The following is a 15,418-nucleotide window of genomic DNA, read 5'->3' on the forward strand; positions in this document are numbered from 1 at the left end:
ATTTGTGAAGAACCTTTGTTTATCGTTGGCAAAGGAGCGGACACGTATTACATGTGGAGAAAAAGCTGCCTCTTTCAAATGACACAGTCACTCGTAGAATTCTTGATATGGCGGATGTCAAAAGTACGCTGATGGAGCACGTCAAAAGGAGCAGATGCTTTTCACCGCAATTAGAGGACTCTGTAGATGTCGTTGGTTTGGCCAATTTGCTAGTTCATGATAGGCATGAGTTTGAGGGCACAGCCCATGAGCACTTTCTGTTCTATAAGCTACTACCAACAAGAACTATAGGAGAGTAAATATTTCAGTTCTGAATGAATTTATCAAAGAGAATGGCATCGACTGGAAAAAATGCATCAGAGTTTGCACAGACGGCGCTAGAGCGATAACAGGCAGACACAGCGGTGGAGTTGCACGAATTAGAGACATTGCTCCAGATATGAAGTGGACGCACTGCAGCATTTACCACGAGGCCTTGGCAGTCAAACTGCCTGAGGATTTAAGATCTGTTCGACTGTTGTGAATTGTATCAAGGCTCACCCCTCTCACTGAAACGGTAAGTGCCCAGTGCTGTTTATATTATACACGCATGTGCACACGCGCTCATGTTGGTCTTTGAGATTTGTGATTCCTATGAGGAAATGACTCATGGGGGGTAGCTGGATGCTTTGGTTTGATGAGGGGTGGTACTTGGTCAAAGAACTTTGAGAACCACTGGTTTAAGGTGATGGAGTGAGGGAACTAATCTGAGTCCTGAATTGTTGTAGCAGGTGGCATTAATCTAGGTCCACTTTCTCAGTATGAAAAGCCAACCGGTTAATTAGACAGCAGCCCACTTCTGGCTATCACTACTGCCAGTAGTAATTCACTACAAGACTGCCACACTTGTGACTCAATTTGTGAGCAGGCACTAAACAGACAACTCGTTACAAATTGATAAACCTGTTGTCTATTGGACAACCAGTAATACCAGACAGGCAAAACAATACAGCTGGGAGCAGGGGTGTAGTCCAGATGGAACTCGAGAAGAGAGCCCAAGCACACCCCAGCAAGCTACAGTTTGACAAGAACCAGATACTCCTATGTATGCACCTGTCAATGTTGATACATTTCAGTAGCAAGGAAATACAGGCATTTTGATTACAAAATGGTTAAACAGAGGAGTGTGCAAGTAAACATTGAATTATCTACCTAGGTGTTAGAATGGTTACTGTCCCACTGCCCCTGAAATTGGAGTCCGCATAGAGCCCAGGAAGATCCTATGAAGGGAAGGCAGTTGTATCCAAGTGTGAAATGCACAGAATTAACCTTGGGCTTACACACAGGTTGTCTTTCAGATATTGGATGAGAAATGAAGCTTAATCGAGCAATAAATCAGAACTAAGGCAGCCAGGATCAATCTAAACAATGGTATTAAACATGCAAAAAACACGCTCAAACAGGAATTAGAGAAACACTTCACCACTAATGGCCCAAGGCGCATGTGGCAAGGTATACAGGCCCTCACAGACTACAAGAGGAAGAACATCTGTGCACCTGCCCATGATGCCTCCCTGCCTAACGAGCTCAACACCTTCTATGCTCGGTTTGAAGCCAACACAGAACCAGTCAACAGAGCTGCACCCTCCGCAGCTGACCAGCTGCTCTCACTATCTGCAGATGAGGTGAGGAGATCTCTGCTAAAAAGGACCCAGTCGCATCCTCAGAGCCTGCACCAATCAACTGGCGGGTGTATTCACAGACATTTTCAACATGTCTCTGGCCCAAGCCATAGTCCCCACCTGCTTCAAGACATCCACCATCATCCCAATACCAAAGAAAACCACAGTGACTTGTCTTAATGACTACCGACCAGTGGCACTAACATCTGTCATCATGAAGTGCTTTGAGAGGCTGGTCATGAAGCACATTAAGGACACCATTCCAAACACACTGGACCCGTACCCGTTTGCCTACCAGCTCAAAAGATCCACAGATGACGCAATCTTCACTGCCATACACACTGCCCTATCCCATCTGGACAAAAAGAACACATACGCAAGACTATTCATCGACTTCAGCTCAGCTTTTAACACTATCATTCCAGAGAAGCTAGTCAAGAAACTCAGTGCACTGGGTCTCAACACCACCCTCTGCAACTGGATTTGGGACTTTCTGACAGGCAGACCTCAGGCTGTCAGGCTTGGAAACCACACCTCCGGCACACTAACCCTGAACACTGGGGGCCCCCAGGGGTGTGTGCTTAGTCCATTACTCTACTCCCTCTACACCCACGACTGTAAGGCCAAACATAACACCAACCCCATCATCAAGTTTGCCGATGACACCACAGTTGTAGGTCTGATGACAATGATGAGAGGGCCTACAGAGAGGAGGTTAAAGTAAGATGTGAAGATGGGGTTAATTTTAAGTCCTTTCTGCATGAAGATTAGACTTCTAAGGCTGGAGTTTATGGCAGGAAGGGGGTTAACTGATAAGGATTCCAGATGCGAGCTAGGAGAGCTAGGGAACCCCTGGAGACTAATCCCTGACCATTTGGCCAAAAAGCTGTAAACTGGTCAAACACGTGACCTCCCCCCTTTACCATAATAACGAATGACGAATCAGAGAAGCAAGGAAGGACTATATAAGCCTAAAGTTTGTACCGGCACTTTGAACAACACTTCCGTTTTGTCATTTCTTGCGGGAAACAAGATTTCAGCTTTATTGTTCCTTGCATGCAATAAAGTCATCCGTTTGACTCCATCTCGGGATCCAGAACCTTATTCTTTCCATTACAACAAGGTCAATCTCCTTACAACGTGGTGTGAGGACAACAACCTCACCCTCAATGTCAGCAAATCCGAGGAGCCGATCATTGCTTTCAGGAAACTGCAAAACGGACATGCCCCTATCCACAGCAACGGGACTATAGTGGAAAGGGTCAGTAACTTTCAATTCCTTGTCGTCCATATCACCGAGGACCTCACATGGTCTCTCAACACCACCTGTCTGATCAAGAAAGCACAACGGCACCTGTACCTCCTAAGATGGAGGAAGAAGGCTAAGATATGTCCCCAGATCCTCACTAACATTTACAGATGCAGTACAGAAAGCACACCGACAGGCTGCATCACAGTGTGGTATGGCAACTGCAGTACTGCTGACCGCAAAGCCCTACAGCGGGTGGTGAAAACATTCCATCACTGGGGTTGCCCTCCCATCTATACAGGACATTTATAACGGACAATGCTTGAGGAAAGCTCTTAGCATCAAAGACCCCACACACCCCAGCTACAGACTGTATGACCCTCTACCATCTGGAAAACGGTACCGCAGCATTCGGTCCCAGACTACCAACCTCAGAGACAGTTTTTACCCCCGAACTATCAAACTCCCAGCCTCTCTCACCTATGATCTGAACCTCACAGTGCCTTCTTTCTTACCAAAGACTCAAACACACATTGAAATCTACCTCTGCCTTACATGTCAAAAAGCTCACTCCCTATAATTTCATTCTGTTGATGCAAATTATCTATTACCTTTTTGTTGTTTTGCACACTGCCTGTTGTCTCCGTCTTTTTGTTATACAATTGTAGTGTTGTTTTTCTTTGTACTACTTATCGTCCGAGAGATAGCTAAATAGCATTTGATAATACCATATACCTGTATGAGTGTAATGACAAACAGGAACTTGACTTAAAAGACCTCACTCAGAACATCACCCTACAAGGAAAACAGGATGCAACAGTTTGAACTGATCAAGCTTCACACAAAGCATTAGGGGAAACCCAGATTACTTGTACCAGGTCCACCCGTGAGCCACATGCAACTGGAGCAGGAGAAAGGCATCCCACCCCCTCCATATAACTAGGTTTTACATTTAGACAATTGCTAGCTCTGCTTTAGGTTTTAGATACTAGGAAAAGAAAGTTAGTCTTAACAGACAGCAGGGACTGGAGTTGCATACAAAACCTCTTTATTACACGAGATCACAGTTTGACCATCTGTAACCGAGGTCTAGATCTCCACACAGCCATCAGCACCAGAACAGAGACCACAAGCACAGTGGAGGCAGCTACTACCGGCAGCCCATAGCTCAGGAACCGGGGTGCTGTGGAGAGAAGAGCTTTAGTAAGGGGTCAGACACAGGGAACAGGATCAGACACTCAGCCTCCACCCCCCTCCCTCACCTTCAGGATGGGAATCCAGCTGATCCAGAGCTGGAAGCTCAGATCCAACCAGGATCACTTCCCCACTGGACACCAGCACAGTTTCTCTGGAGGAGTCCTCTGCCACGCGAGCAACAGCTCTTCCTGCAAGAGGACAGGACAACAGCATCAGGAAAGGATACACACAGCTGACTGGCACACAACCGCCCCGTCCCGACAGAACTCACTCCTCCTGCCACAGGTGGGCACACAGCGCTCAGTAGCAGTCGGCTGGCACACTGCTGCACTACAGTGGATGAACACCTGGAGAGAGCAGAGCAAGGGTCACTGCACAGCCCAGGACCAGCCACCACCTCCTTCCCCACAAGCTGCTCCCTACCTTCTCCATCAGAGGCACCTGAGAGGCAGGATCCACAAAAGTGAACATCTGAATCATGAAGCGCTGGTAGTGCGTTGGGTACGGCAGCCCTGAGGAGCCACCCACAGGGATCAAGGTGGTCTGGTAGTTGTCACCTCCGTAGGGACACCTGCAAGGACAGCAACAGGGAGGGTGAGCTCTTCCACAAGGGGACACTACAGAGACAAGCCAGTCGGAGCCACAGGGGTCAGGTTACCCAGCAACCAGAAGGCTCCAGCTGGGCTGGCTGAGAGGACTGGGAGTGGAAGTGGCCCAGCAGTCCCCCAGGGTCAGGACAATGTTGGGGTCAGTCCTGTTCAAGATGTGGACCTCCACATACACAGGATCCCGCAGCACCTTGGTCACAGGGTAGTCCAGGTCACTGTAGTAGGAGTCATACAGCTCTCCTGAGGACGAGAGCAGCAGCGGGGTTCAGCAGGAGCCCCACACACTCGGCTCACACAGCCCAAGGCCTGACAGCTACCTCTTGCAATCCTGAGCTCCACACGGAGAGGTCCTGGAGACACTGCCGGAGGGGGCGGGGAGACCGTGTAGACCACAGCCTGCACTGGAACAAGGTCATCGTCTGCATACCTGCACTGGAAGAACAGCCTGGAGAGAGAGAAGCAGGCAGTCATGGGATCCAGCAAGACCAGAGCACTCTGGGAAGCAGCAGCCGCTCACTCACTTGTAGAAACTGTCCCTTGTGATGGAGCCAGCAGGTCCCCCAATCACAGCAAAGGTTGAGGACATCATGTTCTCATACACCACGGCACCACCTTCAATCTGGAGGAAGGACACATGAACAAGGTCAGGAATCCCCACAGGAACAACATCCTCAGCTGAAGGATCAAGCCCCTCACCTTCATGCTGGTGCCACAGGCACTGACTGGGAACTGGAACATGGCAAAGCCAGCAGTGGTGCCAACAGGGCCACAGGGGGCACTCCTGCCCCCCTGCAGGCTGACTGAATCCAGGCTCAGCTGAGGGCTGGTGGCATTCCTGGACACGACCACCACAAACTGGCCATCCCTGGTGCACTGGACAGTCACTGGAGGAAAGCAAGAGCTGGTAAACCAAGCCCGTTAAGCTCATCATAGAAGACGCTCAAGATCCAAAAACCCACCTTCATTCCCATAGTAACAGCGATTTTGGCTGGACGGATCAAAGCAGCAATTTTTAGCTTCACAGTCACTTTTACCGATAGTCAAGTCACCACATGCTATCTTGTCACTGTCATTAACCAGGCACTTCTGAACCTGAGCTAAAGAACAATCCAACGATAGCAAAAACAACACAATGTACAACCCCATCCTCCCTCTGCTCATTGACTTCTCCATCGTGAAACTCGCCGAGGAACTGCAGACAAGCGGCGCTCAGCTCCTGAAATACTCGCTGCGCCCTGATTGGCTGAGGGCGGCGATTGGAGGGCTGTAGCGCGCGCACGAGGACTTCGGACACTCAGAGCGACACCCGAGTCAGCTGATTCATCACGGAGCGTCCTGTTCGACTGGAACGAGCTATCGCGAGGCTTAGACTAATATCTCAACACGATGTGTTTGACCTCTTATCGAGTAAAGAGCTGCATCCGTCTCTAAGCGCTCTGTGCCATCAGCCGATTCAGAGAAGAACTGACGGTACAGAGGAGCGGTATAAACAGAGATGTGCAGTTTGGGATATTTTCGGTTGGTTCACTTTCTGGTTATATGCCAAAAAAAATCCGGTTTTCAGTTTTTAACTGATAGAAATACCAATGCACACTAGCTTCATCGTTGGCAGTGATATTCATGTACAGATGTAAATAATAAAAGGGGCATACAGCTGCTCTTACAGTCATCCAAACGAGGAGTCTCTTGCATTGTCTTGGAAAAACAAGCACGCAGAGGCAGAAGCATTACACTCCAAAGACGTTTTGCTGGCACGTTCAAATTAGTGAGTTACGGAGATTGTGACCGAGACAGACGAGCTGTTCGGTACAGTTGAGTTTTTCTGCCTTGTGTCATTCGTATTCTACAGTTTTTCCCTAAACACTGAAACCAGCGAAGTTTTGCAATTTCCCCCTGAAAGAGCAGAAGTCTAGCTTACAAATATGTGCTGTTAATACACTACGTTAGCGTTCACGTTTGATCAATTACAATATTTTAGCTAACAAAAATATAAACGAATGTTCTACTCAAAAACTACTGTGGTGGACAGCAGCTTCAAATGATCAATTTCAAATGAACGGAGCACATTTTGGTTTTAGGGATGTAAAGGGCTTTATCGTTTTAGCGATTCCGTCCACATGGAGCATCACATGTCTAGTTCGCGATTAATGTCTGTATTCACTTATGAGGCGCTTTAGAATAGCGGTACTTTCAGATTGTTTTAAACACAGTATTGCTCATCGGCCACTGGAAATTGGCCTTTGCCGTTAAGCCGGCGATACGGCCCCTTTTGGACCGTTATGTTGAGCAAGAAAAACCCAGACATTTTGCGCTTTAAACAAACACGTCGAGGAAAAGACCAAACTTCATTAAAGGGCACCGTTAATTACGGCAATAGGGAAAAGGCCATGGTGTGGTGGACTAATAATGCACGTGTTTAGATCCTGTAATCTTTTCCTTGGCCGTTTTAAAAGCCTATAAACCTGTTCATCTTTAAAATAGGATTTATGTCCAACTAACGTACAGCGCAAGTACAACACGCTTGATTTAGGATGCTGGGTACATATGCTGAAGCCTTTTACGTTGAGTTCACATACTGCTTTCCCAACGAAGTATTGGCGGTGCCCGTTTCTCCTCTTCGCGGAATAGGGGACCTTCGGAGATGCGAGAGTTGATAAATTCATCCATTGCCTTAAAGGCATGGAGGGGCTCTCGTTCTGGCAGCCGACATCAAAGAACTCCTGCCTGTGGCGCCGTTTTAAAACCTGTACGATCCGATACGTCACGGCTCAGGCTGCTCCCGTTTCCTGAAGAGAGCCCTGCTTTTCCCGGGAAGAACGCAGACACTGGACTCGGTCACTCCCAGGGTATTTTTACTAGTGATTTCAGTTGCTATGCTACAGTCTGGGAGAAGCAATACCGAACTGACACTTTCTACCCAACTGCTTGCTTGAGCAGCTGACCACCCTCAGTGTGCAGAAGCAGGAATCCTAGACAGTACTGCATTCCCACCCAACTTCACCAGTCCCCAAAACTCCCCTTAGGAAAGAAGCAGCTCCGTACAAGAGACACTTTGCAAACCAGTTTATTCCTCATTCACATCAAGTCAGTTCATGGGTTTGTGTTGCTTCCTCCTGTGCAGGACTGTCCCCAGCAGAGCAGCACAGACCAGCCCCACAGCAGTCACCACACCAGCCAGGATCACAGCCTCCACAGGCAGGCCTGGAAAGAAAGCACAGAGGAGCCTCAGCAAGTGGGCACTGCCACAGAGAGGGGCCAGCTGACATGACAGCACCTCCTGCCAGTACCTGCGGCTTTGTCCTCCTCTGCTCTTAGCTGGGAGCTCTGGCCTTCTGCCTCCACTGGCCTCTCAGCAACCTGCTCTTGCAGCACAAGCACGGGACCAACAGTGGCATCAGCTCCCCACTCAGGAGCTGCAACAAGAGCAGGACAAGCCTGGCTGTAGACCACTTCTTGACCCCCACTACCCTGAGGAGATCCATGCCATGAGTGGCAGAGGAAGGGTGCCTTACCCCCTGTAGAAGCCAGGTCCCTCCTGCTCCTGCCACCCCAATACCTGGATCGTACAGTAGGCACACAGCTGGAGTCACAGCAGCTGCAGACCTGGTCACTCCCATCCACTGATCTCCACCTACAGCAGGGACACAGGGTCAGAGCAGCTCCCTCAACTGAGCACCAGCTGGACACAGCAGCTCCCTGCCTCCTCACTGACCTGCTGCCCTCAGTGTAGCAGTCCTTGTTCAGGGGGTCCACACTCTGGGAAGCAGGAGTCACCTTCAGGTGGCAGGTGATGTAGATCTGCCAAGAGCACGAGTGGATCAAGCTACACCCAGGCCTCCATCTTGGGCTTGTAATGGACATGCTGTTCTCACAACCGGCACAAACCCATGAAAGCAGAAGGGATCAGGATCAAGTACTCACTGAGCTCCTGGCATCCTGATAGAACCTGAAGGCATCCAGCTTCATCTGCAGCTTGGTGTCCTGGGTTCTTGGCATGAACCGCGAGCTGGAGCCTGTGGATTTGGCATCAGTCAGGCACCTGAAAGGAGAGAAGGCAGTGTAGAACTGGAGAGACGGCAGGCAGTGTTCACTAGCGCAAGCCACCCGAGGTCACACCCACCCATAGTTCGCAATGAAGGAGTAGCTGGGAGTGGAGGTCTGGTCAGGGACCAAGGTGGCCACACAGCTGTCCACAAAGAGCCGCAGGGGTTGGTGGTTGGCCTGGGTGACGGAGGCTTCGATGTTCAGGACGTCCCCCAGGTAGAACACATTGGAGGACCTCCGGGAGCTCCAGTCATCTGGATGAGAAGGGAACCCCAATCTCAAGCACACATCCCATTGACCCAACTACACCGTGACTCGTCTCAGGGGGAGACCTACCACTCATGAGGCTCAGGGAGAAGTCCAGCAGATCCTCAGCAGACTTGGTGGAGGTGTAGGGGACCCAGGTGGGCTTCAGGGCATTGCTGCTCACATTATAGAGCCTAGCAGACAGGAGGCAGGTGTCAGCAGGGAGTCAAGCTCCAGGCAGTCAGCCCTGCTGCTCCTCCAGGACTCACCTCATGTAGTGACACTCGATACCCACAACAGCGCCATTCGTTCTCACTATGGGGGTGTTGGCCACCGGCTTCGGGGTGTAGTGGAGAGAGAAGCTGTACACCAGTTGCTCATCCACGGTCTAGACAGATCACAGATCCAGTCACCCAACAGCCGAGAACCAAAAGCAGCCCAACCGCAGAACCACTTACCGTCAGCACACTGCGACACGCCTGCAGCTCAGCCTCGAAGATCAGGAGCTGCGCCGCGGTGTCCTGCCGGGTGACCGCACAGTCTCCCAGGCTGAGATCCGAGGCGTCGATCAGCTGCCCGGTGCCGAACAGGTCCGTCTTGACCTGCACCACGATCGTACTCTCCCCGCACTGCGCCGACACAGCCCGGATAACCTGCTGCTTCTGCTGCCGCGGCAGCAGAGGCGAGTCCAGAAAGGCGACCCCCTTGCGCCTGACGCCGGATTGGACGTTAGCGCGGGCTCGCCATTGCGCAGCGTCACACAGAACTGCGAGGAACAGCAAGGTCAACAGCCGAAAGGAAAGACCACTAGAAAACCCCATCTCGAAATGAAAACACCTCGCAAAACCACGATACCTGCTGTTCGCGAGCTCCTTCCTTTTAAAGCCACCGAGACTTTCGCACGTGATGACGTTCAGGTTCGCAGAGTGAAGATTTTCACGAGGACCCGAACTCTGTCCGCTCACACGCAGGAGGACAGGATATTGAATCAACCCCGTGGAAAAGCCGTTATAGTTCAAGTGAAGGAGGATCATGGAGACTAATTTCTCCTGAAAAGACGGGTCATTGTTTACAGTGAATACTTACGGTTAAACACCGGGGTAAAGTTAGCTTGAAGTTCGAAGACGATTTTGGCACGCCTGTAGCGTTTTCACGACACCTCTTAGGTCACCGAGCTATTGGCTTGTGAACAGCACTCCCCTATCCCAGTGCATAGTGCCACATTAAATAGAAGCACGAGAAAAAGAGAGTCAGAACGCAAAGCTGTGTCGGTCTTCTGTGTCAAAAATCGGTTTGAAAATCATGGGAGCTGTTTTTAATAAGCTGCTGAGTAAAGAATATTGGAATCTTTCTGCTGTCGGTATTGTGAATATAGTTGACCCTTACCTGAGTGAAAACAGGACATAAAGAAAGGGTTTCAGAAATCAAACCAAACTTTATTCCCGTGCTTACAGTCTGGGTAATTGGAGACTGCGCTGCTCTGCTTCCTATGGTGATATACGGGTTTTTCGCACGAAGCCGTATTGAGCAGTTTCAAAAAACTTTTTTATCAAAAAAGATCATTAGCTCACTGATAGTTTGATGTAGAGGCTGTGGAAATTTCCACAAGTCGTGCTCTTTAAAATGCATTTGGTTTGAAGGCGTTCTGTGCTTCCATTGCGAAGATATGGACAAAAGAATATTCGTGCGTGGTCAGAAAAAGTGATAAAAACGACAATATGAAGGCTGTTAAAACAGTCACAATGTACTTTATACACAAAGCAAGTGTTTTCGTAACCCTAGGAGGTTTCGTGAAAGCGATACAGGCGTGCCAAAACCGTTTTCGAACTTCAAGCTAACTTTACCCCGGTCAGTTACCCTAGGACGCTGGCTGTATTTTGTGGTACGTACATCTAATATTTCCTGTTAGAGCTTTTGCCTGCTGACCACCAGATGTTGAGAATGATCTGATCAGAGGTGAACTAGTGAGAAAAGATAAGACCTGGTCCGAAAACGTCTCACTTTACATACAGTACATCATAAGATCTCATTATTGACTTCTTACTTAAATGTCTTATTAGGATATGCCTGCTGTTATTCCTTACAAATCGTATTTCTAAAACCTTCTAAATCAGCGAACTCTACTTCCTCGTTTATTTTCGTCGGAGTGTTTCTCCTTTGTGGCGGTTGATATGTAGGAAAGGTTTGCACAAATGATTTCAATGAATTTGCCGAAAATGAGATATTTCGTGGATTGAATGTGTCCCTCTAGTGAAAAGACAAACTCGTAGTGATACAGTATTTCCTTCTCCAGATCTGTGTGCAGTGACGACACGTGTTTTGTCCCCCAGCTGTGTCCCAGTGGAAATGTTGGTTGTGGGGACTGCTGGAGTCAGTCTTCTACAGTTGAAAACACGAATGGCTTTACTTTAAGTCTTGACGATAGCACACACACATTGTCATTTGAAGTCGATTTAGAGAGGTGGACTGATCTGAAGAGTGTCTATTGGGTTGGACTCCTGACTAGTGTACATTCCGGGGGAGTTTGCATGTTCAGTTATGCTAGGAACTGGCTCATCTCCACCACTTTTATTGGACTCAGGCTGTAGAGAAGTGGGTGAAAGTTACAACCATTTTGTTCATGCACAGCACTAGTCCCCAAGTTAAATCATGGTTTAATTTTTGCTTTGACAGGTAGCTGAAGGAAAAACTAATTGTAATCAAACTAGAAATGTTTGGCTGGCTGGGTCCTGGTGTGTTGTTCTAAAGAAGTAGAACAGGAGGGCGTGGGCTGAACTCACTCAGAAGGGAGTGGGAGCTAGTTTGTCAACTTGCGCACGGGGCTGAGAATGAAAGAGGAATTGTTTATGAGCCCTATAGCCCTGATGAGCCCCCCCAACTTTGGTCTTCCAAAGTGCAGTCAATTAGAACCCAGGCCCGTTGAAGGAATATCATTAAGACCACAGCCTCCAAGAAAAAGCATTGGCCAAGAACTAGTGCAAGTACTTGTCTATGAAAGATGGAAAAACACTGCCATTGAAGAGGCTTACAGGGACATCTTCACATAGACACTGAACTACAGCACTTCATGCTGACGGAAGAGGGAAGCATCCAAAACAGTACACAAGGGAGTTCAGAACAAGGCCTTTATTCATACTCCAGATTCAGCTTGGTATTCTGGATGCGAGGTCTAGATCTCCACACAGCCACCAACACCAGAGAAGAGACCACAAGCACAGTGGAGGCAGCTACTACCGGCAGCCCATAGCTCAGGAACCGGGGTGCTGTGGAGAGAAGAGCTTTAGTGAGGGGTCAGACACAGGGAACAGGATCAGACACTCAGCCTCCATCCCCCTCCCTCACCTTCAGGATGGGAATCCAGCTGATCCAGAGCTGGAAGCTCAGATCCAACCAGGATCACTTCCCCACTGGACACCAGCACAGTTTCTCTGGAGGAGTCCTCTGCCACGCGAGCAACAGCTCTTCCTGCAAGAGGACAGGACAACAGCATCAGGAAAGGATACACACAGCTGACTGGCACACAACCGCCCCGTCCCGACAGAACTCACTCCTCCTGCCACAGGTGGGCACACAGCGCTCAGTAGCAGTCGGCTGGCACACTGCTGCACTACAGTGGATGAACACCTGGAGAGAGCAGAGCAAGGGTCACTGCACAGCCCAGGACCAGCCACCACCTCCTTCCCCACAAGCTGCTCCCTACCTTCTCCATCAGAGGCACCTGAGAGGCAGGATCCACAAAAGTGAACATCTGAATCATGAAGCGCTGGTAGTGCGTTGGGTACGGCAGCCCTGAGGAGCCACCCACAGGGATCAAGGTGGTCTGGTAGTTGTCACCTCCGTAGGGACACCTGCAAGGACAGCAACAGGGAGGGTGAGCTCTTCCACAAGGGGACACTACAGAGACAAGCCAGTCGGAGCCACAGGGGTCAGGTTACCCAGCAACCAGAAGGCTCCAGCTGGGCTGGCTGAGAGGACTGGGAGTGGAAGTGGCCCAGCAGTCCCCCAGGGTCAGGACAATGTTGGGGTCAGTCCTGTTCAAGATGTGGACCTCCACATACACAGGATCCCGCAGCACCTTGGTCACAGGGTAGTCCAGGTCACTGTAGTAGGAGTCATACAGCTCTCCTGAGGACGAGAGCAGCAGCGGGGTTCAGCAGGAGCCCCACACACTCGGCTCACACAGCCCAAGGCCTGACAGCTACCTCTTGCAATCCTGAGCTCCACACGGAGAGGTCCTGGAGACACTGCCGGAGGGGGCGGGGAGACCGTGTAGACCACAGCCTGCACTGGAACAAGGTCATCGTCTGCATACCTGCACTGGAAGAACAGCCTGGAGAGAGAGAAGCAGGCAGTCATGGGATCCAGCAAGACCAGAGCACTCTGGGAAGCAGCAGCCGCTCACTCACTTGTAGAAACTGTCCCTTGTGATGGAGCCAGCAGGTCCCCCAATCACAGCAAAGGTTGAGGACATCATGTTCTCATACACCACGGCACCACCTTCAATCTGGAGGAAGGACACATGAACAAGGTCAGGAATCCCCACAGGAACAACATCCTCAGCTGAAGGATCAAGCCCCTCACCTTCATGCTGGTGCCACAGGCACTGACTGGGAACTGGAACATGGCAAAGCCAGCAGTGGTGCCAACAGGGCCACAGGGGGCACTCCTGCCCCCCTGCAGGCTGACTGAATCCAGGCTCAGCTGAGGGCTGGTGGCATTCCTGGACACGACCACCACAAACTGGCCATCCCTGGTGCACTGGACAGTCACTGGAGGAAAGCAAGAGCTGGTAAACCAAGCCCGTTAAGCTCATCATAGAAGACGCTCAAGATCCAAAAACCCACCTTCATTCCCATAGTAACAGCGATTTTGGCTGGACGGATCAAAGCAGCAATTTTTAGCTTCACAGTCACTTTTACCGATAGTCAAGTCACCACATGCTATCTTGTCACTGTCATTAACCAGGCACTTCTGAACCTGAGCTAAAGAACAATCCAACGATAGCAAAAACAACACAATGTACAACCCCATCCTCCCTCTGCTCATTGACTTCTCCATCGTGAAACTCGCCGAGAAACTGCAGACAAGCGGCGCTCAGCTCCTGAAATACTCGCTGCGCCCTGATTGGCTGAGGGCGGCGATTGGAGGGCTGTAGCGCGCGCACGAGGACTTCGGACACTCAGAGCGACACCCGAGTCAGCTGATTCATCACGGAGCGTCCTGTTTGACTGGAACGAGCTATCGCGAGGCTTAGACTAATATCTCAACACGATGTGTTTGACCTCTTATCGAGTAAAGAGCTGCATCCGTCTCTAAGCGCTCTGTGCCATCAGCCGATTCAGAGAAGAACTGACGGTACAGAGGAGCGGTATAAACAGAGATGTGCAGTTTGGGATATTTTCGGTTGGTTCACTTTCTGGTTATATGCCAAAAAAAATCCGGTTTTCAGTTTTTAACTGATAGAAATACCAATGCACACTAGCTTCATCGTTGGCAGTGATATTCATGTACAGATGTAAATAATAAAAGGGGCATACAGCTGCTCTTACAGTCATCCAAACGAGGAGTCTCTTGCATTGTCTTGGAAAAACAAGCACGCAGAGGCAGAAGCATTACACTCCAAAGACGTTTTGCTGGCACGTTCAAATTAGTGAGTTACGGAGATTGTGACCGAGACAGACGAGCTGTTCGGTACAGTTGAGTTTTTCTGCCTTGTGTCATTCGTATTCTACAGTTTTTCCCTAAACACTGAAACCAGCGAAGTTTTGCAATTTCCCCCTGAAAGAGCAGAAGTCTAGCTTACAAATATGTGCTGTTAATACACTACGTTAGCGTTCACGTTTGATCAATTACAATATTTTAGCTAACAAAAATATAAACGAATGTTCTACTCAAAAACTACTGTGGTGGACAGCAGCTTCAAATGATCAATTTCAAATGAACGGAGCACATTTTGGTTTTAGGGATGTAAAGGGCTTTATCGTTTTAGCGATTCCGTCCACATGGAGCATCACATGTCTAGTTCGCGATTAATGTCTGTATTCACTTTTATGAGGCGCTTTAGAATAGCGGTACTTTCAGATTGTTTTAAACACAGTATTGCTCATCGGCCACTGGAAATTGGCCTTTGCCGTTAAGCCGGCGATACGGCCCCTTTTGGACCGTTATGTTGAGCAAGAAAAACCCAGACATTTTGCGCTTTAAACAAACACGTCGAGGAAAAGACCAAACTTCATTAAAGGGCACCGTTAATTACGGCAATAGGGAAAAGGCCATGGTGTGGTGGACTAATAATGCACGTGTTTAGATCCTGTAATCTTTTCCTTGGCCGTTTTAAAAGCCTATAAACCTGTTCATCTTTAAAATAGGATTTATGTCCAACTAACGTACAGCGCAAGTACAACACGCTTGAT

General features: G+C 49.4%; 3 protein-coding genes across 4 annotated transcripts; all 3 read right to left on the reverse strand.

Moving 5' to 3' along the window:
• Nucleotides 1–3,971: 3,971 nt before the first annotated feature.
• Nucleotides 3,972–5,888, reverse strand: LOC148805143 (zona pellucida sperm-binding protein 4-like). The gene is made up of 9 exons (XM_088909780.1): nt 5,675–5,888; nt 5,412–5,599; nt 5,237–5,334; nt 5,033–5,160; nt 4,766–4,955; nt 4,531–4,678; nt 4,379–4,454; nt 4,173–4,295; nt 3,972–4,108 (listed from the first exon to the last, which is right to left on the reverse strand). Exons 1-9 carry the CDS (start codon nt 5,886–5,888, stop codon nt 3,972–3,974), a joined length of 1,302 nt encoding a protein of 433 aa, XP_088765906.1.
• Nucleotides 5,889–7,800: 1,912 nt separating this feature from the next.
• LOC148805144 (zona pellucida sperm-binding protein 3-like) lies at nt 7,801–9,826 on the reverse strand. Its single transcript, XM_088909781.1, has 9 exons — nt 9,464–9,826; nt 9,275–9,393; nt 9,096–9,199; nt 8,836–9,013; nt 8,637–8,754; nt 8,428–8,513; nt 8,228–8,346; nt 8,003–8,128; nt 7,801–7,916 (listed from the first exon to the last, which is right to left on the reverse strand). Exons 1-9 carry the CDS (start codon nt 9,824–9,826, stop codon nt 7,801–7,803), a joined length of 1,329 nt encoding a protein of 442 aa, XP_088765907.1.
• A 2,305-nt stretch (nt 9,827–12,131) lies between these two features.
• On the reverse strand, nt 12,132–14,063 carry LOC148805145 (zona pellucida sperm-binding protein 4-like). Of its 2 annotated transcripts, none has more exons than XM_088909766.1 (9): nt 13,850–14,063; nt 13,587–13,774; nt 13,412–13,509; nt 13,208–13,335; nt 12,941–13,130; nt 12,706–12,853; nt 12,554–12,629; nt 12,348–12,470; nt 12,132–12,268 (listed from the first exon to the last, which is right to left on the reverse strand). In XM_088909766.1, exons 1-9 carry the CDS (start codon nt 14,061–14,063, stop codon nt 12,132–12,134), a joined length of 1,302 nt encoding a protein of 433 aa, XP_088765892.1. The 2 variants fall into 2 exon arrangements, with proteins under 2 accessions (XP_088765892.1, XP_088765891.1); XM_088909765.1 differs by having other exon boundaries at nt 12,132–12,283.
• Between the last annotated feature and the right edge of the window lie 1,355 nt (nt 14,064–15,418).

The sequence above is a fragment of the Atractosteus spatula genome, unplaced genomic scaffold, assembly GCF_055471065.1.
Source record: "Atractosteus spatula isolate fAtrSpa1 unplaced genomic scaffold, fAtrSpa1.hap1 Scaffold_85, whole genome shotgun sequence".
Lineage (NCBI taxonomy): Eukaryota > Metazoa > Chordata > Actinopteri > Semionotiformes > Lepisosteidae > Atractosteus > Atractosteus spatula.

Bases quoted from the DNA above. Each gene is read 5' to 3' on its own strand.
- LOC148805145 (XM_088909765.1), bottom strand. From the start codon at position 14,063: ATGGAGAAGTCAATGAGCAGAGGGAGGATGGGGTTGTACATTGTGTTG. The intron at 13,775-13,849 runs GTGGGTTTTTGG...GCTTTCCTCCAG, and splicing joins CTGTTACTATGGGAATGAAG to TGACTGTCCAGTGCACCAGG. The intron at 13,131-13,207 runs GTAGCTGTCAGG...TCTCGTCCTCAG, and splicing joins GGAGCTCAGGATTGCAAGAG to GAGAGCTGTATGACTCCTAC.
- LOC148805143 (XM_088909780.1), bottom strand. From the start codon at position 5,888: ATGGAGAAGTCAATGAGCAGAGGGAGGATGGGGTTGTACATTGTGTTG. The intron at 5,600-5,674 runs GTGGGTTTTTGG...GCTTTCCTCCAG, and splicing joins CTGTTACTATGGGAATGAAG to TGACTGTCCAGTGCACCAGG. The intron at 4,109-4,172 runs GTGAGGGAGGGG...CCCTTACTAAAG, and splicing joins GCTGGATTCCCATCCTGAAG to CTCTTCTCTCCACAGCACCC.
- LOC148805144 (XM_088909781.1), bottom strand. From the start codon at position 9,826: ATGGGGTTTTCTAGTGGTCTTTCCTTTCGGCTGTTGACCTTGCTGTTC. The intron at 8,514-8,636 runs GTGAGTACTTGA...TGCTCTTGGCAG, and splicing joins ATCAGGATGCCAGGAGCTCA to ATCTACATCACCTGCCACCT. The intron at 8,129-8,227 runs GTAAGGCACCCT...CTCTTGTTGCAG, and splicing joins GGACCTGGCTTCTACAGGGG to CTCCTGAGTGGGGAGCTGAT.